Source organism: Trematomus bernacchii, unplaced genomic scaffold (assembly GCF_902827165.1).
Source record: "Trematomus bernacchii unplaced genomic scaffold, fTreBer1.1, whole genome shotgun sequence".
NCBI classification, from domain to species: Eukaryota; Metazoa; Chordata; class Actinopteri; order Perciformes; family Nototheniidae; genus Trematomus; species Trematomus bernacchii.
Genome location: NW_022987544.1, coordinates 2,808 through 29,012, shown reverse-complemented (window position 1 = coordinate 29,012; position 26,205 = coordinate 2,808). Strand labels below are relative to the sequence as shown.

Sequence of the window (26,205 nt, the reverse complement as noted above, 5' to 3'; positions counted from 1 at the left end):
GACCGCTCCACCTCAGTCCTCTCCAGCCAAACCCACAGACAGGACATCCGTCACACTGAGGTTTCTCCCAAAGTCTCTGCAGCTCTCTGGACACCACGCCGTCTCAATTGATCCACACTGTGAATATGAGAGGGGAACATGTGTGTAATAAATGCTTTAGACAATAAGAAATATGAAGTTAACTGTTAGGAGTGGCTCAGTTTAAAAAAAATAAACAATAGGCCTACTATTACTGTATTTTAATATCTCACGTCTGAAAGTTTAATTTAAAAGAAGAAGAGGCCACAAAAATAAAGATTGGTATATCAATAAATGTAGTTGATTTTGTCTTTGTAATTGTTTAAAGTAAAGTAGATAGAACAGGTACTTAAGAGTTTTAATACAGTCTGGTTGCGGAGGAGGCACACAGGTAAGAGCACTCACTAGCTACCATCACATATAACTAAGCTTGACTTGAATTTATTAAAAGTATAATTAAGTGACAGCAAAAAATCAATAACTAAAATCATGCAAAAATGTGAATCTTTGCTTGGTCCACTGTTACATTTACCACATATTATATATTTTAGAAACCTGAAGGCATTTATAGATTTGTATGCAAGTATTATCCCAAAAACTCAATACCTTAGATTATTATTGAAAGTTTTGCTGAATAGTTTCATGTTCACTTACCTTAAGCAACGTAAAACATGCAGACTGGGAGCAACAGACGTAGGTTAGCCGGCTAGCATCACAGGACAGCACTGCTGAGCATTGTTAGCATAGCTTGTTAGCCTCAGCTAGCTCTGGAGCTTCCAGCTCGGTGGCAGCAGGTCCCACCTCTTTGCCCTTATTTGGATCAGGCTGGAGTACATCGGTTACTCCTATATTTACTTACTGTTAACTAACTAATGCTAACATAACTGTTGGCTAGAAGTACACAGCTTAATCAACCATATTTAACTGGCCATTATCCTCTCAGCCTGAAATATCAATCACTTCAATAAAGAAAAAAGGAAAGGTTCTGGCTCAATTTCGGTTTAGTCATCTTGTTAGCTTATTGCAGCTGTGCATGTTGCTAGCGGGTTGCTAGGCCACCTCACGAGCTGCGCCAGGTGATGTAAACAAGAACACCCCCATAGACCACACCGTCTCAGTTTGTAGACCGCTCGGTCCAGGGTCCAGCCTACGGCTGCGGTGCTGTTTCTCTATAAATCCATGCTGAATAGAGAACTGCAGTGACGCGTCCTAAAACCAGGAAGTAAACTCCTTCCGGTTCCTTCGTCAAAAACGCAATGCAATTTCTCCATAGGATTTTGGAAAATAGCTCGAAATAAGGTCTGTGGTTGACACACATTTAAGAGACGGATCACGTTTTGTTCAGCCGGATAATATCCACATGTCTACACTATTTTTATAATTTTCGAATCATAAATCTAGTCACCAGAAGCAAAATGCTAACGTTATGCTAAACGAACTACAGCAGGGTCGCTGCTTCAACGTCACGCCAACTTAAGATCCATATTCAAACATACAGATTCAAAATGGTACAAGTTGAAGCGTTTGTTTGAACAGTTTGCAGGAGGCAGGTACTTGCTTTCAAGCAGAACAGGGCAAACAAACTTAGCGGGAGTGTTTTATGTGTTCGGTGTAATGACGTAAAACGGCCTGGACAACTTCTGTAGTCCTATTCAGCCACTTGTTAACAACCATCGTTTTTCAGACACGTAAACTCTTCAAAAATCACCAGTGGGGTCACTGCTGATGGATTTAATGTCGTAGAATAAAACGTGATCTGTCTCTTCAATTTGTGTCAAACACAGACCTTATTTCAAGCTATTTTCCAAAATCCTATGGAGAAATTACATTGCTTTTTGTCGAAGGAACCGGACGTGGTAAAAATGCTAACTTACTTCCGGGTTTTAGGACGCGTCACTGCGGTTCTCTATTGGACCTTCTGTTTCATTCTTCTTCTTTAATGGTGACTTCCAAACAGAGTAGACGAGAATTATCGCCACCTACTGTATCACTGCAGCATTGTTCTTTGTTACTTCCGTTTCATTACAATGACTTCCGTTACAGCAAGAATCCCCCTCACACACATAGGTGAAACACATGCACATTCCCTACTGAGAACCTTTCAGTAAAATGTTTTCAGGAGTGTGTGTGTGTGAGGTTTTCAGTAGTGAATGTGAGAGTACTTCAATAGTGCGTGTGTGAGGTTAATTTTCAGTCGTGTGTGTGTGAGGTTAATTTTCAATAGTATGTGTGTGAGGTTTAATTTTCAGTTGTCTGTGTGTGAGGTGTTCAGTAGTGAATGTGAGAGTATTTCAGTAGTGTGTGTGCAAGGCCAGATGTTTTCAGTAGTGTGTGTGCGAGGTTAGTTTGAATGTTGACCTACACGGCCCCTCATACAAACATGGCAGTCTTACATTCCTAAAAAGAAGTGTGTCCTGTGAAATTCGTTTCCAAAATATTTGTTTTAAGTGTTATAACTTAATACTTAATAATTTATTGTCTTGAATATAAATAATTTGATTTTCTTTGTATTCAGGGCATTTGGGATTTTACTTTTTTTTTTTAAATACAAAACATATTTAAAATGAATTTAAATGTAATGACATTTTCTTTATTGAAAGTCCTAAAAAATACTTGAAGCGGAGGTTGGTCATCACAAAGGAGGAAGTACAGGAATAAACACACACAGGTAGAAGAGGTGTGTCCTGCATTCACAAGATCTGCACTCAGATAGTTAAGTTGTGTTTCTAGCTTGCACTGCACACAAAAAACAGGTAAGCTTTGATTTATTTACTTCTTCCAACGCTTTATGTAACTTTTATTGGATTTTAACGGTTAGGTTTCAGCTGTTATGTAAATACTGATATACACCTGAACATCAGCAGGAGAGGACTCTTTAAAGTAGAGACACTACATACTGATATACACTTGAACATCAGCAGGAGAGGACTCTTTAAAGTAGAGACACTACATACTGATATACACCTGAACATCAGCAGGAGAGAGACTCTTTAAAGTAGAGACACTACATACTGATATACACCTGAACATCAGCAGGAGAGGACTCTTTAAAGTAGAGACGCTACATACAGGATTTTAACTGTTAGGTTTCAGCTGTTTTGTAGCCAAGAAGTAGATGAGATAGCAAAAAAACGAGGTAAATTAGTGGGCTACTGATACAAGAGTACATATAACCCCAAAGTATCGTGACACAGGCAGTATGTTCTCAAATATTTATACTACAATAATATATATAGTCATATTTTGAAATGGGGCGTAATGCAATACTTTTACTTGTAACAGAGTACTCCTACACCTAGGTGTTTTTACTTACACTTTTGTAAAAAAAAATAAACATGATTTATTATTATGTATTTTCTTGTTCTTCTTATTATTATGATATTAAAATGATTATAATTATTTTAGTTCACTTTACACACATTTCATTTAAATTATTGAATGCTTAGGATTGGATGTATTCAAAAAAGCAATTACTCTTTGTCTAGGATGTCTTTCGTGTTTTTAGAAAATGAATTGTCTTGATTTTAACCATTTCTTTCTGAATATATAAAATAAATATTAATAAAATAATACATAGCTCCGTTCGCCGTTTTGCACCGTAACTTTACAATCATCCACTGTATTATTCATCTGAATTTGCCGATGTTCTTAAAGCCAAGACATTTTAGATCAGACGTAACCACCAACCTTGGACCCCGCCTTGTTATGGTCAGCCAATAATACACAATCAATACATTTCTGTATATGTTTTACTTTGTACTAATGTGGAATGCAGCGAGGTAGATCTATGTGCGTCAGCATGTGACCGGTGTAACTGGTTAAACTTCTTCTCATGAATGTCTTTCATTGTTCAGCATTTATGAAACAATTCAGTCCACTCCTTTCACAAGTATGACTTTACCGAACCGACTACAGCAGGGGTTTCAAACTCAAGGCCCGGGGGCCAAATCCGGCCCGCAACTTCATTTTCTGTGGCCCTGCAAGAGCTTGCAAAGAATATAATATGTTTATTATAGGGTTACATGCCGATTTACAGAAGCAGGTTGCCCATAAACTACATGTCCCACAATGCATCTCAAATATGCCTTTTTTTTCAAAATGTTACTTTATTTCAAAATGTCACTTCTTTTTTTGATTGTGACTTTTTTTCCAGAATTTGGCTTTTCTTTTTAAATCATTTTGTGACATGCGCACTGAAGAGACTTGCAATTATTTGCCCTAGACTTCTGCTTTCAGACGTAGTTAATTATGAAGTTATTACCCTATCCGATAATAATCCAATGCAGAGGCAATAATGTAATATATAATACATTATTTTATATATATTACATATTTATATATGTATTTTTATATAGTCTTAAAGTTACAACCGGCCCTTTGAGTGCAACTTTAATGCTAATGTGGTCCGTGATGAAATTTAGTTTGACATCCCTGGACTATGTAAGGGATAATGTGCAGCGAGGCGGTCATTATGGGTAAAAGAACACCCGACAGGCAGATCAGGAGCCTGACGGGAAGCGGAGGGATCTTGATCTGCATGAAGGGTGTTCTTCATAATGACCACCTCGCTGCACATTATCCCGCTTATTACACGGCCACATTCTCAACAAAGTAACGACATGACTCCCAATATTAATTGAAATGCTTTTATTGATTTAGAAAATGTTTTTATTGATTTAAAAAATAGTATTATTGATTTAAAAAATAGTTTTATTGATTTTAAAATGACATGCATCCGCTAAGAAAAATAGTCCGTTGTTACCGTTTGAACTACGTAGCAACAGCAGGAACTGCTTCGATGGCGTTTTTGAGGAGCTTTTTGATTACAGATTTGAAAACATCGTTGCTTGCTTTAAAAGTAACACAATTCAATATGTCAAACCTTGGAAAGTATCTAGATATCCCTGCCCTAATGCCAAAGTAACTGGCAACTGAATATGTTTTGCCGTTTGATGTCTGGACCATTACGTAAAAAAAGACCGCAGCTCTGTGTTGAGGGTTTCTGTTTGAAAAGCAAACTGTATGCAATTTGCTTTTAAGCCAAACTGTATACAGTTAAATCGACCGGGACGTCTTTCTGCAGATGTGAGCGTCCTTAACAACGGGCAATAAGTCCTTGACAGCAGTCTGTACTACTGGATTAACAACGTGTCACGTGTTCTGAATAGACCAATCAGAAAATCGAGTACTCAACTGAGCCATGTAATAAAGTAACATAAACAGCTGGAGAGGGATCATCCTCTGTTGCTCTTTTCGAGGTTTCTTCCATTTTTCCCCATTAACTGTGGGGTTTCTCCAATTAACTGGAGGGTTGGTCCGATGTGAGGGTCCAAGGACAGAGGGTGTCGTATTAATATTCTGTACAAACTATAAAGACCACGGAGACTCTTTAAAGTAGAGACACTACATACTGATATACACCTGAACATCAGCAGGAGAGGACTCTTTAAAGTAGAGACAGTACATACTGATATACACCTGAACATCAGCAGGAGAGGACTCTTTAAAGTAGAGACACTACATACTGATATACACCTGAACATCGGCAGGAGAGGACTCTTTAAAGTAGAGACACTACATACTGATATACACCTGAACATCAGCAGGAGAGGACTCTTTAAAGTAGAGACAGTACATACTGATATACACCTGAACATCAGCAGGAGAGGACTCTTTAAAGTAGAGACAGTACATACTGATATACACCTGAACATCAGCAGGAGAGGACCTCTTAAAGTAGAGACACTACTTACTGATATACACCTGAACATCAGCAGGAGAGGACTCTTTAAAGTAGAGACACTACATATTGATATACACCAGAACATCAGCAGGAGAGGACTCTTTAAAGTAGAGACACTACACACTGATATACACCTGAACATCAGCAGGAGAGGACTCTTTAAAGTAGAGACACTACATACTGATATACACCTGAACATCAGCAGGAGAGGACTCTTTAAAGTAGAGACACTACATACTGATATACACCTGAACATCAGCAGGAGAGGACTCTTTAAAGTAGAGACACTACATACTGATATACACCTGAACATCAGCAGGAGAGGACTCTTTAAAGTAGAGACACTACTTACTGATATACACCTGAACATCAGCAGGAGAGGACTCTTTAAAGTAGAGACACTACATATTGATATACACCAGAACATCAGCAGGAGAGGACTCTTTAAAGTAGACACACTACACACTGATATACACCTGAACATCAGCAGGAGAGGACTCTTTAAAGTAGAGACACTACATACTGATATACACCTGAACATCAGCAGCAGAGGACTATTTAAAGTAGAGACACTACATACTGATATACACCTGAACATCAGCAGGAGAGGACTCTTTGAAGTAGAGACACTACATACTGATATACACCTGAACATCAGCAGGAGAGGACTCTTTAAAGTAGAGACACTACATATTGATATACACCAGAACATCAGCAGGAGAGGACTCTTTAAAGTAGAGACACTACATACTGATATACACCTGAACATCAGCAGGAGAGGACTCTTTAAAGTAGAGACACTACATACTGATATACACCTGAACATCAGCAGGAGAGGACTCTTTAATTAGAGGACACTACATACTGATATACCTGAACATCAGCAGGAGAGGACTCTTTAAAGTAGAGACACTACATATTGATATACACCAGAACATCAGCAGGAGAGGACTCTTTAAAGTAGAGACACTACATACTGATATACACCTGAACATCAGCAGGAGAGGACTCTTTAAAGTAGAGACACTACTTACTGATATACACCTGAACATCAGCAGGAGAGGACTCTTTAAAGTAGAGACACTACATATTGATATACACCAGAACATCAGCAGGAGAGGACTCTTTAAAGTAGAGACACTACACACTGATATACACCCTGAACATCAGCAGGAGAGGACTCTTAAAGTAGAGACAGTACATACTGATATACACCCTGAACATCAGCAGGAGAGGACTCTTTAAAGTAGAGACACTACATACTGATATACACCTGAACATCAGCAGGAGAGGACTCTTTAAAGTAGAGACACTACATACTGATATACACCTGAACATCAGCAGGAGAGGACTCTTTAAAGTAGAGACAGTACATACTGATATACACCTGAACATCAGCAGGAGAGGACTCTTTAAAGTAGAGACAGTACATACTGATATACACCTGAACATCAGCAGGAGAGGACTCTTTAAAGTAGAGACACTACTTACTGATATACACCTGAACATCAGCAGGAGAGGACTCTTTAAAGTAGAGACACTACATATTGATATACACCAGAACATCAGCAGGAGAGGACTCTTTAAAGTAGAGACACTACATACTGATATACACCTGAACATCAGCAGCAGAGGACTCTTTAAAGTAGAGACACTACATACTGATATACACCTGAACATCAGCAGGAGAGGACTCTTTAAAGTAGAGACACTACATACTGATATACACCAGAACATCAGCAGGAGAGGACTCTTTAAATTAGAGACACTACACACTGATATACACCTGAACATCAGCAGGAGAGGACTCTTTAAAGTAGAGACACTACATACTGATATACACCTGAACATCAGCAGCAGAGGACTCTTTAAATTAGAGACACTACACACTGATATACACCTGAACATCAGCAGGAGAGGACTCTTTAAAGTAGAGACACTACATACTGATATACACCTGAACATCCGCAGGAGAGGACTCTTTAAAGTAGAGACACTACATACTGATATACCTGAACATCAGCAGGAGAGGACTCTTTAAAGTAGAGACACTACATATTGATATACACCAGAACATCAGCAGGAGAGGACTCTTTAAAGTAGAGACACTACATACTGATATACACCTGAACATCAGCAGGAGAGGACTCTTTAAAGTAGAGACACTACTTACTGATATACACCTGAACATCAGCAGGAGAGGACTCTTTAAAGTAGAGACACTACATATTGATATACACCAGAACATCAGCAGGAGAGGACTCTTTAAAGTAGAGACACTACACACTGATATACACCTGAACATCAGCAGGAGAGGACTCTTTAAAGTAGAGACACTACTTACTGATATACACCTGAACATCAGCAGGAGAGGACTCTTTAAAGTAGAGACACTACATATTGATATACACCAGAACATCAGCAGGAGAGGACTCTTTAAAGTAGAGACACTACACACTGATATACACCTGAACATCAGCAGGAGAGGACTCTTTAAAGTAGAGACACTACATACTGATATACACCTGAACATCAGCAGGAGAGGACTCTTTAAAGTAGAGACACTACATACTGATATACACCTGAACATCAGCAGGAGAGGACTCTTTAAAGTAGAGACACTACATACTGATATACACCTGAACATCAGCAGGAGAGGACTCTTTAAATTAGAGACACTACATACTGATATACACCTGAACATCAGCAGGAGAGGACTCTTTAAAGTAGAGACACTACATACTGATATACACCTGAACATCAGCAGGAGAGGACTCTTTAAATTAGAGACACTACATACTGATATACACCTGAACATCAGCAGGAGAGGACTCTTTAAAGTAGAGACACTACATACTGATATACACCTGAACATCAGCAGGAGAGGACTCTTTAAAGTAGAGACACTACATACTGATATACCTGAACATCAGCAGGAGAGGACTCTTTAAAGTAGAGACACTACATATTGATATACACCAGAACATCAGCAGGAGAGGACTCTTTAAAGTAGAGACACTACATACTGATATACACCTGAACATCAGCAGGAGAGGACTCTTTAAAGTAGAGACACTACTTACTGATATACACCTGAACATCAGCAGGAGAGGACTCTTTAAAGTAGAGACACTACATATTGATATACACCAGAACATCAGCAGGAGAGGACTCTTTAAAGTAGAGACACTACACACTGATATACACCTGAACATCAGCAGGAGAGGACTCTTTAAAGTAGAGACACTACATACTGATATACACCTGAACATCAGCAGGAGAGGACTCTTTAAAGTAGAGACACTACATACTGATATACACCTGAACATCAGCAGGAGAGGACTCTTTAAAGTAGAGACACTACATACTGATATACACCTGGACATCAGCAGGAGAGGACTCTTTAAAGTAGAGACACTACATACTGATATACACCTGAACATCAGCAGGAGAGGACTCTTTAAAGTAGAGACACTACATATTGATATACACCAGAACATCAGCAGGAGAGGACTCTTTAAAGTAGAGACACTACATACTGATATACACCTGAACATCAGCAGGAGAGGACTCTTTAAAGTAGAGACACTACATACTGATATACACCTGAACATCAGCAGGAGAGGACTCTTTAAATTAGAGACACTACATACTGATATACACCTGAAGATGAGCATCATGTGTCTTCTTCAATAAATATGGTTCTGAAATGAGCCGTGACATCTACGTTTGCTTTTGGTACTTTATGTATATTTGTATGCCAATACTTCTGTACTTTCACTTAAGTTAGATTAATGAATGTACTTGTACTCGTAACAGAGTATTTTTGGTAATTTAGCATTACTTTTACTTAAAGTGGACCTATCATGCTATATTTGAATAATATAGTGTAGGATCATACCTATATAAGGCATATTTATACTTTTTTTTTTTCAAAATACCAAACAGATCATGCATTTTAGCCATGCCTCATTTCGCTCAATTTGACCATTTTTTAGCTCTGTGTTTGTAAGGGCAGATAAGGGCAGAACAGCACCATCTACTGGCCTGGCATATGTACTACAGCGTCTCCAGCGCTTTCGAATGGCAATGGCCGTGTCTGTCTCCTCCTGATTGGTGGAGTTGGCCCAATAGCCGTAGCGCCACCGTCCTGACGTCAGGACAGTGTTCAAATCTGGATCAGTTTTTATCAGATCCGTTGCAGCCCCTTTTTTAGAGATTTGGGTATGGAGGAAAAGAGAGAGGGTTGTGTTTTCTGACACTTGGTGAGTTCCCTGGAACACCGGGGACACATATTCATGCATAAAAGACGTAGGGGACCTATCATGCAAAATGCACTTTTTTACATGCATACAAACTTTTTTACATGCATACAAAATGCACTTTTTTACACAACCCTCTCTATTTTCCTCCATACCCAAATCTCTAAAAAAGGGGCTGCAACGGATCTGATAAAAACTGATCCAGATTTGAACACGTTACTGACGTCAGGACGGTGGCGCTACGGCTATTGGGCCAACTCTCCACCTATCAGGGGAATGTGGGGTTGGGCCACGGCCGGCCATTGCCGCTCGAAAGCGCTGGAGACGCTGTAGTACATATGCCAGGCCTGTAAGTGGCGCTGTAGTCTGCCACAAAAGCAGCGAAGAAGACTTCCCGCCCATAGTTACCATGGTTACCCTTCTGTTTATTCTCCGCTGTGGCTTTTTTTCTCCCTCCCCGAGGCAAGCGTTTGCTCCCGCTGCTTTAATTCAATGCAATCCCTCCCCGTCGAGGCAAGCACTGTAATTCTCTCCGGTTAGTCCACCAGCAGATGACAAACACCCACCTCTCCGCCTCTTCCAAGGAACGAGGGGACCGTGCGGCAGAGTTTCAGTTTCAGTTTGTTTCGCCGGTCAAGATGTCCGTCTCCCCTCTCCTGCAGGGGGGCATGGTCAGCAGAATCAGACCCGTAGACAGCAAACAGCACATAGAGCGAAATGAGGCATGGCTAAAATGCATGATCTGTTTGGTATTTTGAAAACAGAAACGTATAAATATACCTTATATAGGTATGGCCCTACAATATATCATTTAAATATAGCATGATAGGTCCACTTTAACCTGTTACGCACCATCCCCCCGGTACCGGGCGGATAAACGCGTCATTTGCAGGAAACAACGTCTAAGGGATCTTAATATTTAATAAACTATGAATCTTTTATATCCATGTAACGGGAAGAAACTCAGCTAACTGATCTTTTTAATTTTTTCTCTCCAAAAAAAACCCACACTGCTAACACTCAGCCTCTGAATTACCCACGAGCGAAAAAATGTAACCTAAAACGGCACTTAAACTCACAATAACTCCCTTATTACTTATCCTAGATGCACAGCCAACCACTCGTTTTTGGTGTCCTGGAGACACTGAATCTGTGTAAAAAACCTCAACACTCAGTGATAAACATTTGCGACGCTATAAACGAAAGCGTACATCATAACATGTGGAGCTAGGTAGCTAGAAACGCTAACATGGCTTACCTTGGTCAAAACTGGTCTTCAATGGCATTAAAACGATAAAAAAACGATGCTGCAGTTAATCCATAGGTTCATCCACTGTATCTGTGTCCTCTTTGAAATTATTTCTGATAATCCATAAGCAATAAAACTGCTTTTTTGTTTCCAGATGCCAGAGCTAGAATGTAGCTCCACTCTGCTTTAGATTTACATGTGCGCAGCCCCCACCTTTTCTCTTCACAATGTGTGTGTGTGTGGGCCTCCCCCTTCGATTCTATTGGCTCTAACGGTCAGAAAGAGGTGTCAACCATCAAAATTGAGCAAGGGGGGCCAGAGATATGGAAAAAAAACAATTTTCACCCAAATCACCTCAGAGGTGGGGTGGTTTTGGCTAAACCTCTCTAAAAAGGTCAAATGTCACTTGTTTTGCATCAATCTTGATACAGGGTACTTATTATATGTTGTACTTTGGATTCCTAAAGCTTTTAGTCTACTAACCCATCATCCAAGGGTAGTTTTCACTATCTGTAAAAAATAATTTTTGGACGGACACTATAATTTACAGTTTTTTACTATGTAAAATCTGAATTGTCTTTAAAATAAAAAACATCTATATTGATTCTGACACGTCTACATCCAACTCACAGATGTAACCTTGCTTTGATAAAAGAAATTATTCATATAACCCTTTTAGAAGTTAAGTTGTAGTCATTTGTTTTGGGCATGTCATTTTCGAGCCTGAAACATGAAAAACAGGCTTGGTGCTTAACAGGTTAAGAAGAACTTTTTTACAATTTGTATTTCTTCCACCCTCTCCTCTGTCTTTTCCCTGCAGAAATGGCCTTTGCAAACATTTCAGAGGAGTTACCGTGCTCCGTCTGTTTTGAGGTTTTCACGATGCCTCGTTCCACTCCCTGTGGATGCTACTACTGCCGGGCCTGCAACAGCAGCTTCTGGTGCACTGGGGACATGAGCCACTGTCCCGAGTGCAATGAATCCTTCCTCACAGCCCCCAAACAAGCAGGTGACTCAAATTCCCAAAATGTTCTGATTTTTCTGGTATTCTTCAAATAACGTCTTTTCTTGTTTTTGGAAAAATGTATTCTTTTATATTGATAAAAAGAAAAGCACAAGGTCTTTAAAACAGTCAGGATTTGCAAACATTTCCTCAAAAATCCTTAAATACCTATTATGAAAATGGCACTTTTTGATATCTTTTATACATAACTACCCTCTCTCTTTTACTCCGTACCCAAATCTCTAAAAACGGGGGAACAACGGAGCTGAACCAGATTTGCGTCCGATATGAGGTAATATCTGAAATGTGGCTTTACACCCACGGGCCTATCAGAAACGTTGCTATCAGAAACAATGCACAAAGTGTTTTGGAAGTAATATGGTCTTTGTTTACATTAGCAAGCATCGCTAACACTCAGAGCTAACCTGTACTGGAGAGAGTGTGTGTGAAGAAGCAGGAAATAAAAAGGAACTCACCTTGTGGTAAACCTGAGAGAGAGAAAAGAGTTTGAGCTCCATACTGTTTCAGAAATAATACTTGATGTGGTTTGGAACATAATATAGCATTTAATCACAGCAGCATTTACCTGAGTTTCTGCTTCTCTCTGCAGCTCTGCTGCATGCACGCTCCAAAGGGGCGTGGCCACGGCAGCTCGGGTTACAGTTGTAGAGCCAGACCCAGAATCAGCACGTTAGTAACAGGCTGAAACAGATATGAGGCTACAATGGGTGATCTGTTTGGTATTTTGAGCAAAACACTTCATAAACATGTTTTGTATAGATATGGCCCTATAATATATTTTTCCAATATATCATAATAGGTGAGTTTTAATATAAAAAAGGAAACCTTATACAAAATTAAAAATATATATGAAAAAATATTCTTTAATTTTCCAAAAGCAGGTGAGGATGGAGGATCCCCGGCCGGGCCTGGAGACGTGCCCTGTGACCTCTGCGAGGGGAATAGGAAGCGTAAGGCTGTGAAATCCTGCCTGGTTTGTGTGGCCTCTTACTGCGACGCTCACCTGAAGCCCCATCGCACCGTGCAGAAGTTAAAGTGGCACCAGCTGATCAACCCCGTGGATTCCCTCGAGGAAAGGGTCTGCAGGAAGCACAACAAAGTGATGGAGTCTTTCTGCAAGGAAGACGAGTGCTACGTTTGTTCCGTGTGCCTGAAGGAAGACCATGTGGGGCATCACATCGTCTCTTTGGGGGAAGAGTTTAAGTTCAGGAAAACTTCTCTGCAGCTCGTAAAAATACATATTGACAATGTTATGAATGATAAATGCAGCATGGTTTTCAGGATGGATTACTCGATGACACAAAGTAGGCAGAAGGAGCAGGAAACTAAGGTGGAAGCGAACCAGGCCTTCTCTGTTGTGGTTGCCGCGATTCTCAGTAAAAGAGCTAAGCTGATGGAGGTTTTGGAGGAGAAGCAGGAAGCTGAAGAGCAAAAGGATAAAGCACTAAAGAGACAGCTATGGCTGGAGATCGCAGAACTCCGTCAGACGAGTGTGAAGATGGAAGAGGTTTTAAAGACAGAGGATGAATTTCGACTCCTGCAGAACCTACCATCCATCCCCTCTGCAACAAACACAAAGCATTGCTATACAGAACGGAAAAGTCTCCTGCAAGTAGAGAAAGTCTTGAGAGCTGGGGTTAAAATCGAGGAGACACTCAACAAACACATGGACAAGATTATCAGAGAGGTCCTTCAGGGGGATGAGGAAGAGGAGGCCTTTGAAGAACAGCAAACAGGAACCCCGTTTGACGATGAACTTGGTAAGATCCAGGAGCAACATGCAGTAAAAGTGACTTTGGATCCCAACACAGCTCACCCTTCCCTTATCGTCTCTGAGGACGCGACACAAGTTTGGGATGGGGTCTTCAATAGGAACATCAGTGACAACCCTAAAAGGTTTGACTCGCTCCATTTCGTCCTTGGGAATGAGGGGTTTTCCTCCGGGAAAATCTACTACGAAGTATCCCTTGAAGGACTGACTGGATGGGAAGTGGGAGTGGTTAGAGAGTCCATTAACAGGAAAGGTGTCAACTGGTCTCTTACTCCAGAAAACGGATGCTGGACGTTGGGGTTGTATTCAGGACGATGCCAGGCTAACTCCAATCCTCCAGTCCACTTGCCTTCGATTAAAAAGCTCCAGAAGGTCGGGGTGTTTGTGGATTTGGAAGAAGGGTTCGTCTCTTTCTACAACGTGGACACGAGGGCTCAGATCTACTCGTTTACAGGGTGCGTCTTTGAAGGTGCATCATTTCTGAGGAAAATACTAGCGTTCTGGGCGAGGACCAGGATCTACCCTTTGTTCCGACCCAGCGCTGAGGAAGAGAGCGCTCCTTTACGGATCACTGATGTCAGATCAGTGTTGTAGTCAAGTCACCAATTCACGAGTCCAAGTCACTCTCGAGTCCCCACTTTCCGCGTCCAAGTCCAAGTCCGAGTCACCTAGGGAGAGTCGGAGTCAAGTCCGAGTCCAAGTCCGAGTCCAAGTCCGAGTCCAAGTCTGAGTCACCCAAGGAGTGTCCGAGCCACCATATCTTTCTGAGCTGCTACACCCTTACACGCCCAACCGCCTTCTCAGGTCAGCGGATCAACTGCTCCTGAATGTGCCCAGAACCAAGTCAAAGGTCAGAGGGGGCTGTTGCTTTTCTGTAGCGTCTCCCACACTGTGGAACGATCTGCCCATGCACTTCAGACAGGCCTCCACACTGCCTGCTTTTACATCGCTTCTTAAAACCCACCTCTTCTCCTTAGCGTATTAACATCTTTTAGAGTGTTGCTTTTATTGCTTTTAAATTATCTATTGTTTTTACTTGTACTTGTTTTATGGTGTGTGAGCTGTGCTGTGTTATTTTTTGTATGTTTTGTTTTGTTTATTTGACTGTACAGCACTTTGGTCTGGAGGTTTAAAGTGCTCTATAAATAAAGCTGTATTGTATTGTATTGTATTACCTGTGTTCGAGTCCGAGTCCAAGTCCGAGTCACCCAAGAAGAGTCCGAGTCAAGTTCAAGTCACAAGTCTTCATGTATTAGTCTTCGTGGATATATTTGTTTAAATGTAGCTGTAGCTCCTCTACATTGCTTTTATCCTGTCATTTTATAACTCGCCTCCAGGTGCACTCGCCAGGACAGAGTACATCTGACTCGAGACAAAACTTGCTCGAGTCCAAGTCGGAGCGTCAATGTACAAGTCGAGTCCAAGTCATCGTGGGTGAAAAATTCACGAGTCCGAGTTCGAGTCAGAGTCAATCATTGCGAGAGCCTGAGTCGAGTCACGAGTCGTGAAAATCGGCACTCGAGTACTCCATCTCTGTGTCAGATACACAAAAAGAAAGTAGAGCGTCCTACTCGGACAAGATCCTGGGGTTTGTTATAATGGAGGAGGATTTTAAGATGAGATGACCCTTCTTCTTTGACATTTGGACGTTGCAGCAGCACAATGAGAGCTATTGTACAAAAGAAAAAAGGAAGATTCTTTGTGTCCTTGGAAATAAGCGATGTTCCTCTGGTAGAATCTAATTTGAAGTATCCCTTGAAGGACTGACTGGATGGGAAGTGGGAGTGGTGCGAGAGTCCATCAACAGGAAGTGTGTCAACTTGTCGCTCAGAAAACGGATGCTGGACGTTGGGGTTGTATTGGGGACGATGCCAGGCTAACTCCAATCCTCCGGTCCACTTGCCTTCGATTAAAAAGCTCCAGAAGGTCGGGGTGTTTGTGGATTTTGAAGAAAGGTTCGTCTCTTTCTACAACGTGGACACGAGGGCTCAGATCTACTCGTTTACAGGGAGCGCTCCTTTACGGATCACTGATGTCAGATACACAAAAAGAAAGTAGAGCGTCCTACTCGGACAAGATCCTGGGGTTTGTTATGATGGCGGAGGATTTTAAGATAAGATGACCCTTTTTCTTTGACATTTGGACGTTGCAGCAACATTGGGAGAGCCATTGTAAAGTAGAATGAAGTACTGAATGGATATTTTTGTATTTCTAAACTTATTCATTTCATTGTTAAAACAAAACAGAAAAAACAACAACTTTATATTAAGGAAGAAATGCAAATATGGCAAAACATCATAATTACTTGTATGTGCTAATAATACTTTAAATATTGTTATCATTATTACTTTCTATCATTTCTACGACATTTCGCTCACCTTTATTGTGACTCTATTGAAATGTTTATATTTTAAAATGTGCTGTTTATTTGGGGATTTTATTAAGACTATATACTTTATTCAATGTTTAATGCCTAAACACACTGCTGCTCATGTAACACAGTATATAACTCATTGTACACTTTTGATTTATTGTTTCCTTTCTGATGCTGTGTTGGTGATTTTTGAGCAATCTCTGAAGGAATCATTTATTTCGGGGTTTATTAAGTTATATATTATCTTAAAGAATAATCAATAAGGTTCCTCAGCTAACTTTTATTTGGCTTCTTTAGTCATACTCGTGTTTGGGTATCGTTCGGCTGTTAACATTCACTTTTAATTGTTGTTATATCAAAATAAAATATAGTTGTAATGATATATTTGTTTTCTGAAATGGATGCAGTTTTTGCCTTTGGTCTCTTGAGGGCAGTGCACACACAGTAATGGTATTCTGCTAAACTCCTAATAAACAAATACACAGGTTACTGTTCACAAAACAGGAGATACATATTATTATTCAAAAGACAGCCATTTTAATGTATTCATACAAATTGGGTTATATTAAAGGTGGGGTAGGTAATTTTGGAGAAACCAGCTCGAGTGCGCAAGAATTTGAAAATACACAGGGTGTTTCTCAATCGCGAGTAAAGCTGCTTCAGAGCCACTATTTCAAGCATACTACGTCATCGAGTGCCGCCGAAGTACTGTTCCAATCTCCAGTATACTTGGAAATCTACCGAGCCCGGCGTACTCCGTTTGGAGAAATATCGAGTCTGCACATGAGTAGACTTCGCGGTCTTAAAATCCCCACAATGCTTTGCGCACGGACCAATTTCCCCAAATCTGTGGCGGAAGATGTAAGGCGGGGCCTCTCATATGACGCACACCTGCACACTTGCTAGCGTGTTCCACACTTCGTTTTCCGAATGCCAGGAAGTATTCTTGAGTCGCTTCTGAAGCAAGATGCTCGTCAGACATGTGCTACCAAGCAAGCGTACTCGCGATTGAGAAACACCCACAGCCGGAAAAAATCTGCCACTTCCTTACAGAGCCCCTCCTCCAACACACACGAACACGCACATGACCAATGAGGGCACGAGATAAGTTTGTGCACAGATGGAAGGCTGACAGGCAGGTAGGCCCAGTGGCGTTTTTATATGTATAAAAGTGGTGGGGCACAAAAAACGTAGATGTCTATATATAAGCTTCTGCAGTGACGTGCAGTGAGGTTCATGGCTGCTGAGGCACTGGCACTGACTCTTCAGGTTTACAAATATTATATTTTGACCTAAACCAAAATATAATATTATTTTCAAAAGCTTTTTTTGTCTGATGCTTCGATTAATTTTAAACAGACAGTTCAACAAAAGGATACCCAAAAAATTTAATTTTATCATTTAAATATTGAATTGTTCTCTCTTAGTAAGATCCCATTTTCAATAAAATTGCGGTCTTACCTTGACTTGAAGATGAAGTCCATTTGCCTATCCTTCTGGACAAACATTTCTATTACTTTTTTGTAAAAGTCCTCCTTATGTTCTTGTAGTTTCAAAAGTCTATCATAAATCTAATCGATAGATTTATGATTCAAAAATTATAAAAGTAGGGTAGACATGTGGATATTATCCGGCTGAACAAAACGTCCATTTATCAAACAGGTACGTTTCCCACAGATCTTATTTCGAGCTATTTTCTAAAATCCTATGGAGAAATCTCATTGCTTTTTTGTCAAGGGAAGCCATGCGCAGCTTACTTCCGGGTTTTAGGACGCGTCACTACAGCTCTCTCGTCTCCTCTTCAAGCACCACACTTTTCGCGGCACACGTACTTACAGCCAATCAGCTCTGAATGATGTGAGATGACGTATGGTGGGGATGGCAGCTCAGTGCCCCTATGGTCATTATTTTTTTGCCACACACATTAAATAGGAAAATACTCTGAGCATGCGCAGTGTAGTTTTTACAGTCACCGTTGACTTCACAGTGAGAGGGAGGGGCATGATCAGGTTTTGTCCCACATGGCTCTAAACAGCTCAATAGGCACACACTGTAGACACTAATTAGAAGAACACAGACTAAAACAGCAATGTACAGACGAATCAGATGATCAACCATGATCTTAAAATATATTTTATATATATATATATTTTTTTTTGCGCATTTTTTGTAATCATTATTTGTAATACTTTCTGCTGACACTAGGTGAGGCTGTGCCCCACCTGCCCCTAATGACCAGTCGCCACTGGGTAGGCTATCCAGTTATTTTAGCCGGGCTAAAATGATTGGTCGTGCTTTTTACAGTATTACGGCTTCCACAGATGACATTTTTTTATGGATTTTTTGTCAAAGCACTTAAGATATTCATTGCTATCGGGATGTTAAGAGCATTCCATGGAATATAACAAAAAGTGTATCTCGAGCCGGTTTCTCAAACTTACCTACCCTACCTTTAAGTGTCCACAAGAAAAACACAACATTACAGAAATGTGGTGTGTGATGAGCCTCTCTCTCTCTCTCTCTCTCTCTCTCTCTCTCTCTCTCTCTCTGTGATGCAGAATAACAGTGATGCTCTCTCTCCCTTTTACTCCCTCCCTCTCTCTCTCTCTCTCTCTAATTTAAAGTGGACCTATCATGCTATATTTTAATAATATAGTGTAGGACCATACCTATATAAGGCATATTTATACCTTTTTTTTTTCAAAATACCAAACAGATCATGCATTTTTAGCCATGCCTCATTTCGCTCAATGTGCACTTTTCTTAGCCCTGTTTTTGCAAGGGCTGATACTGTGAGAACAGCACCACCTACAGGCCTGGCATATGTACTACAGCGTCTCCAGCGCTTTCGAACGGCAATGGCCGTGGCTGTCTCCTCCTGATTGGTGGAGTTGGCCCAATAGCCGTAGCGCCACTGTCCTGACGTCAGGACAGTGTTCAAATCTGGATCAGTTTTTATCAGATCCGTTGCAGCCCCTTTTTTAGAGATTTGGGTATGGAGGAAAATAGAGAGGGTTGTGTTCTCTGACACTTGGAACACCGGGGACACATATTCATGTATAAAAGACGTACAAAAGTGCATTTTGCATGATAGGTCCCCTTTAATTCAGTTCGTGTCACTGACGCTCTGCTGACGTCACGGAGCTATTAACATACAGTCATTCATAAATGGGAATACAGCACTTTACAAAAAAATGTATTAAAAGATGTAAAAAATAAGTAATGATAGGCTACATATTGTTCTTACATTTCCCATAAATTTAAAAAAAATGTAAAAAATAAAATTGGCTTGAAAATGTAAAACAAATGCTTTTTCTTTAAATTAAAAAGTTGTATTTTTTTTGTAATCTTGTCATGCATTTAAATAATAAAACATCAACAAATAAAATACAAATTCTAAATGTAATGTGAATATAAAACAAAAAATTACGACCGTATTTAATTTAATAAAATTCAAAAATATTATTCAATAATTGCATTTATTAATAATAAATAACATTTAATAATTACATATACATATAACTGTAATGACTGTATTTAAAAAAAGTAGTGAAAAAATAATATGAATGAATGAAGATGAAGTTGGTCCTCATTAAGGTAGAAGTACAGGCATACACACACACAGGAACTAACTGCTTCAAGAAATAAAGCTGTCATCTGATTGCTCAAGCGTCAAAACGTCATCGGTAACTAGGTCAAACTATACAAATAGTGTTACTTTGAGTTTCATTTTCAGCAACGACACGGAGGGAAGCTGTCATGTGAAGGTGATTTTCCACCGAGACAAAACAACAACAGTTACTAATAAACAGGTAAGCTTTGACTTTGTTACCTCTTCACACGCTTTACGTAACTTTTAATGGATTTGAACTGTTAACCCTTATGATGTGTTCGGGTCTCCCGTGACCCGTTTCAAGTTAAAATGATATAATAACTACGCTCTAGTTTTTTTTAACGGAACAAGGCTTCATGATATTCTCCACAACAGCTATATAAACACTACAAGACTGATTTTGACTATTTTAGCCAAGTCTGAAGGTCTCTAAAAATAAAGTGTATAATTTGGTGTTCTGGGGAGACCCAGCAGAATTGCTGTGGGTGACTCGAGGTCAAATTTGGCCCAATCAAGATTCATCTTTGACTTTAGCAATTCAAAATGCTTTACAAAAATGAAAGACATTAAGAGCATTAAGAAACATATTATTAAATGACATTTAAAAACACTAATTTAAAAGCAAAGATAATAAAACATTTTAAAGCAAAGGTACATGAATAAAAGTCACACTGCAGTGTGAGAAACACACATCTGAAATGTTTAAATCTGACTCTCAATCATTGCTCACTTTTTAGCAGAAATAGTTTTCTATCACCTCCCTTTCTTTCTACTTTCTTGTTTAACTTATCTTTTAGTTATTTCAAGTGTTTCATGCCAAACGAACGCCCCTTTGGAAAATTATAATCTGACCCCATGGTACCTTTTAGTTTTCACCAAAACTATTCCTCTTTTTTATTTTTAAATGCACATAGTTAAGTTTACCTTGTCTTTCTAGGACTTTTTTGGTATCCTCCGCGAACTATGAAGGTAGATATGGTGCAAAATGCGAGAGTGTGTAAAACCTGATGTGAGCACTTGCAGAAAAGAAATCTGAGCTTGTGTGCATACATTTACACTTGTATAAAATATCCACGTATCTGTGAACCACATTTGAAGTCACAGAAGAAAAAAAAAAAGTTTTGTAGCTTGCAGAAAAATATATATTTTTTAAATATATTTTCCATTACAACTGCAACTTGGTTATTACAACCTCTCAAATCAGTCATTACAACTTCACGAGTCTGCTCTGTGGCAGTATAAATCGACAAATCTGCGGCCTTGACTTTTGCTACACTTCTTGCGATGAATGTGTTGCAAAAGTAATTTTCACCTGTAGATGTGGGGGGAGGGAGGGGGGTTGGAGCGAAGGGGCGGAGCTATCAGGCTCGGGTCAGTCACACAGTCACAGCCATGTCAGGTCGAACCGGATGACTGCGGGGCTAACGGTCCGTGTCTTCATGCTTATATCGGACTATTGTGACTCGCTCTGCGGTTAAAACAGACGGTGCATGAATGCGGTTTTGCGGTAAGTGAAATTCGAGTACTTTATTTATGTGTTTATGATTTTAATCAGCTACGTAATGAATGTTAAGGCTTGGGTTAGCATGTAAGCGAGTGCTAGCTACATCTGTGCTAATGATGCTAATCGTAGCCTGCAAGTTAAAACGATAGACTATATATATAAAGGTTAAAACGAAATAGACAAGTGTTAAACGTTAAGTGGGATAATACTGTAGAACAAACGGCTTCTGTTTGAGGTTGATAAAATAAGGTCATCCTTGTAACTTAGAGAGATATTTTATAATGTAGGTAGGAACTGTATGCATCGCTAAGGTTAATTTAAATCCGCTATGCTCAAGTATGTAGACAAGCTAACGTCGAAGTAGTGTATGTGAAATCAACCTCACAATAAGATGTGTGTATATTACAATTATTAATGTCATATTTAAAGATGATTACTTGGATATTACAATATGGTTGGTTGAGCTGGAGTTCATTATTGAGCTTACACGTTAACGTCACAGTCATCTGAAGAACGAACCCAAACCTTGTTGTTTTTTATTAATTGCATTACCAAATTGGTATCAAATAAACAGTAAGCATTGGTAACACAACTTCCAAAGTTACAGTAAAATAAAAAGGACCCTGACTCGGACAATACACAATCCAACATGTTCAACAGAAGATAATAAGTTATATTGTTTGTACACATGGTTCTTTACATATATATCTGTTTGTTTAAAGCGTCCAGGTGATGCAGACAGGCTGGACCAGAGAGTGAGAGACAGAACTGGACTCCTCACAGCAGTGAACTTCAGCACAGGTACAAATACTCTTTTTTCATACTGTACAAAGAATCAAGAAAGATATTGGCTTAAATAAATGAAGTATTGACTTTAATACACTGATATACATTCCATTAAACAATACTAAATACTAGATCACCTACACATCAGTGAAGTTGAGGGGTTTTTCCATGCAAAGGGTTACATTTAGATGTTAACAAGCAATATTACTTTGTCAGCTTTCTAATTTAATGTATTGAAGGCAAAGATATTTAACACATAGTGAGAACTGCTACTATTTATCTCTCAATATTGTCTGTAAAAAACGTGGTAAAAGTTATTCTTTCAGTGAGACAACAGAGCAAGCTTGTTTTAATAACAGTTAAATATTATTTTGATAATAAAATATATTTCAATGTTGATGAATTTCATACTGTTCATTCATAATCTGATTGTCTTTGTAGCTCACTGTTGAAATAAAAAAAAACATTACCATTACAAAATAATTATATCTACAGCCCCTAAAAACACAAACACACCTCTTTCATAAATAACACACTTGTTCTGCAATAATATGTTTTATGTTTCCTGTAATTTTTGTTAGGAAAGGACATGCCTGAAAGACACGATTCAACATTTTCTCCTTCTGAGGGTCAAGAAGAACATCCAAGAGGAAAATTAAAAGCTGATTTTAAGACCAGTACAGGACATTCACTAAGAAACTACTTTTATTGTGAAAACAAAGTCAGCTGATCGGATGCACCTATTTCTACATCTACACTCCATCAGCTGATTATTTCTATTTGCCTCACTTTATGAGCTTCACAACACCTGTACCTTGTACCGCAGAGTTTGCAACGTCACAAATAAATGGGGCCAATCTTCAGTCAGATGTGAATGTGTAATCTAACATTTTCAGTAAGAATAATGGACAGAAGGAGTGCAAATACAATTTATTGAAATGTGAACCAAAAGTTCATCAAAAATGTTTTAAATAAAAAGCACATATGGACAGAAGGTGTAAACCTATTAAATGTATAAGTAAACACATTTAGTAAAATAAAGTCACAGACTAGGCCTGTGCAGTTGGTATCAGCTATGCCCAGCATCCATCAGGCCTGGTCCTCCTCGCTGAGGAAAGACTCTCAGTCCTCTCCGGCCAAACCAACAGACAGGACGTCCATCACACGGAGGTTTCTCCCTGAAGTCTCTGCAGCTCTCTGGACACCACGCTGTCTCAATCCATCCACACTGAATATGAGAGGGGAAAAATGAAAATAATAAATGCTTTTAGACAATAAGAAATATAAAAGTGAACTGTTGAGTTGCTCAGTTTTTTTAGATTGTCAATACTATTACTGTATAACTAATATCCCAGGTTAAGAGGCACCTTCAAATAAAGATGGGTCTTTAAATACATTTTGTCTTTTGAATTGTTTGTCTAAAGTCAAGGATCTAGAACTGGTACTTCTAGTTTTAATGGTACAGTCTGGTTATTATGCTGTTTGGAGGAGGCATCACAGGTAAGAGTACTAACTAGCTACCATCACATGTACCTTAGTTTGTCTTAAATGTATTAAACGTATAATTAAGTGATGGCAAAATATAAATAACTAATGTCATGCAAACATATTCATATTTGCTTGATTCCAGTGTTGAATTTAGCACATTGCATACAAACGTCAAGGGATTTTAAGATTCTGAAGTCATCGTTCTAAATAGAAAATAGCATGGATAATTTACAAAGGCTTTAAAAACACAGCAGGAGCCCAAGACAATTATAAAACTTGTCATTATTTAAGTACAGTTCAATTGGTTTTATTTTCATAAACGGTTATCAACCGTTAGTGCCAAAGCAGTAGGCTATAATATATTAATTACTGCTGTATAGACTACAACCACTACTTGTTTAGCTAGCATAAATTCAACAAAGCTAGCGTTAGCTGGCTAACTGACGTTATTTTGCCGCTAAACTGCACGATATAAAACGGTGGTCTCCATAGCGGATTTCATCCTCAATCACAATAATAATATTCAAAGTAATACTGGGGAAGTAATGGGCAAAACGTACCGTTGATTTGCGCGCCATGTCAGCGGACTGGTAGCGACACAGACCGTTAGCCCCGCAGTCATCTGGTTCGACCTGACTATGGCTGTGACTGTGTGACTGACCCGAGCCTCATCGTTCTGATAGCTCCGCCCCTTCGCTCCAACCCCCCTCCCTCCCCCCACATCTACAGGTGAAAATTACTTTTGCGACACATTCATCGCAAGAAGTGTAGCAAAAGTCAAGGCCGCAGATTCGTCGATTTATACTGCCACAGAGCAGATTTGTGAAGTTGTAATGACTGATTTGAGAGGTTGTAATAACCAAGTTGCAGTTGTAATGGAAAATATATTTTAAAAATATTTTTTTTTCTGCAAGTGAACGTCACGAAGTTCATTTTTTTTCTACAAGCTACAAAACTTTTTTTTTCCTTCTGTGACTTCAAATGTGGTTCACAGATACGTGGATATGTTATACAAGTGTAAATGTATGCACACAAGCTCAGATTTCTTTTCTGCAAGTGCTCACATCAGGTTTTACACGCTCCCGCATTTTGCACCATATCTACCTTCATAGCAAACCAGGGTCTTGAAACCAAAACGGCACACGTAGGGGACTTTAACCCCAATAATGACTTTAACTACCTACGAGGGGACTTTAACCCTTACAATAATAAGCCTGAATATATCAATTAAAAGCAGCGGCAAAAAGAAAAGTCTTCAGCCTGGATTTAAAAGTAGTCAGAGTTGCAGCGGACCGGCAGGTTTCTGGTAGTTTGTTCCAGATATTTGGAGCATAATAACTGAACTTCTCCATGTTTAGTTCTGACTCTGGGGACAGAAAGCAGACCTGAGAGATCTGGATGGCTCATAATGCAGCAGCAGATCAGAAACCATACAATGCTTTGTAAACCAGCAGCAGTATTTTGAAATCAATTCTTTGACAGACAGGAAGCCAGTGTAAAGACTTCAGAACAGGACTGATCCACTTTCTTAGTGTCAGTGAGGACTCGAGCAGCAGCGTTCTGAATCAGCTGCAGCTTTCTAATAGATTTTTTAGTGAGACCTGTGAAGACAGGTTTTATATATGTCGTGCACAGCAGTGTAGATATCTCAATACAAAACGTAGGTCCAGCTCCTCCAACAATGCAACATAAATATATATAAGACATACAAAAACAATAAAAATAGTTCGAGAGAATGTTGCAAGACTTACGGAAGAGGATTAGGGCCACAAAAATGTTTGTTTTTTTGTTCTAAAAAAAAAGTCAGAATTGCTATTTTTACTTAAAGCTCACCTATTAAGCTATATTTGAACAATATATTATAGGGCCATATCAATACAAAACATGTGTCTGAACCAGGGACACACCGGGGACACATATTTATGTATAAAATATATCAAAAAGTGCATTTTGCACAATAGGTGACCTTTCAGTAAAAAATGTCAAACGACGTTGCAGTGCGGTCATTGGAACGTTAGGAAGCACCTAACCAGAAAACCCTCCCTTCTGTCTTTCCCCTTCAGAAATGGCCTCTGCAAACATTTCAGAGGAGTTTCGGTGCTCCATCTGTTTGGATGTTTTCACGGAGCCTGTTTCCACTCCCTGTGGACACAACTACTGCCGGGCCTGCATCAGCCGCTGCTGGAGCTCCAGGGACATCATCCAGTGTCCGCTGTGCAAAGAATCCTTCCGGAAAGCCCCCAAACTGAGAGTCAACACCGAGTTCAGAGACATGTTGGAGATTTTCAAGAAGACCAAACAAGCAGGTGACTCAAATTCCCAAAATGTTCTGAATTTGTATTTTACAAATTGTATTTTCTTTTTAAATGTATT

General features: G+C 39.5%; 1 protein-coding gene across 3 annotated transcripts; it reads left to right on the top strand.

The window, feature by feature from the left end:
• Nucleotides 1–2,722: 2,722 nt before the first annotated feature.
• Nucleotides 2,723–26,205, top strand: LOC117476218 (E3 ubiquitin-protein ligase TRIM21-like). 3 transcript variants are annotated; one of them, XR_004555260.1, is made up of 4 exons: nucleotides 2,723–2,771; nucleotides 12,093–12,281; nucleotides 20,178–20,253; nucleotides 25,896–26,205. XR_004555260.1 is itself a non-coding variant. In XM_034122596.1 (3 exons), the coding sequence occupies exons 2-3, from the start codon at nucleotides 12,095–12,097 to the stop codon at nucleotides 14,659–14,661; spliced, it is 1,671 nt and encodes a 556-aa protein (XP_033978487.1). In that variant the 5' UTR covers nucleotides 2,723–2,771; nucleotides 12,093–12,094; the 3' UTR covers nucleotides 14,662–14,724. The 3 variants fall into 3 exon arrangements, 2 of the variants coding, with proteins under 2 accessions (XP_033978487.1, XP_033978486.1); XM_034122596.1 differs by lacking the exons at nucleotides 20,178–20,253; nucleotides 25,896–26,205 and adding an exon at nucleotides 13,178–14,724; XM_034122595.1 differs by lacking the exons at nucleotides 20,178–20,253; nucleotides 25,896–26,205 and adding an exon at nucleotides 13,175–14,724.

Bases quoted from the DNA above. Each gene is read 5' to 3' on its own strand.
- LOC117476218 (XM_034122595.1), top strand. From the start codon at position 12,095: ATGGCCTTTGCAAACATTTCAGAGGAGTTACCGTGCTCCGTCTGTTTT. The intron at 12,282-13,174 runs GTGACTCAAATT...ATTTTCCAAAAG, and splicing joins CACAGCCCCCAAACAAGCAG to CAGGTGAGGATGGAGGATCC.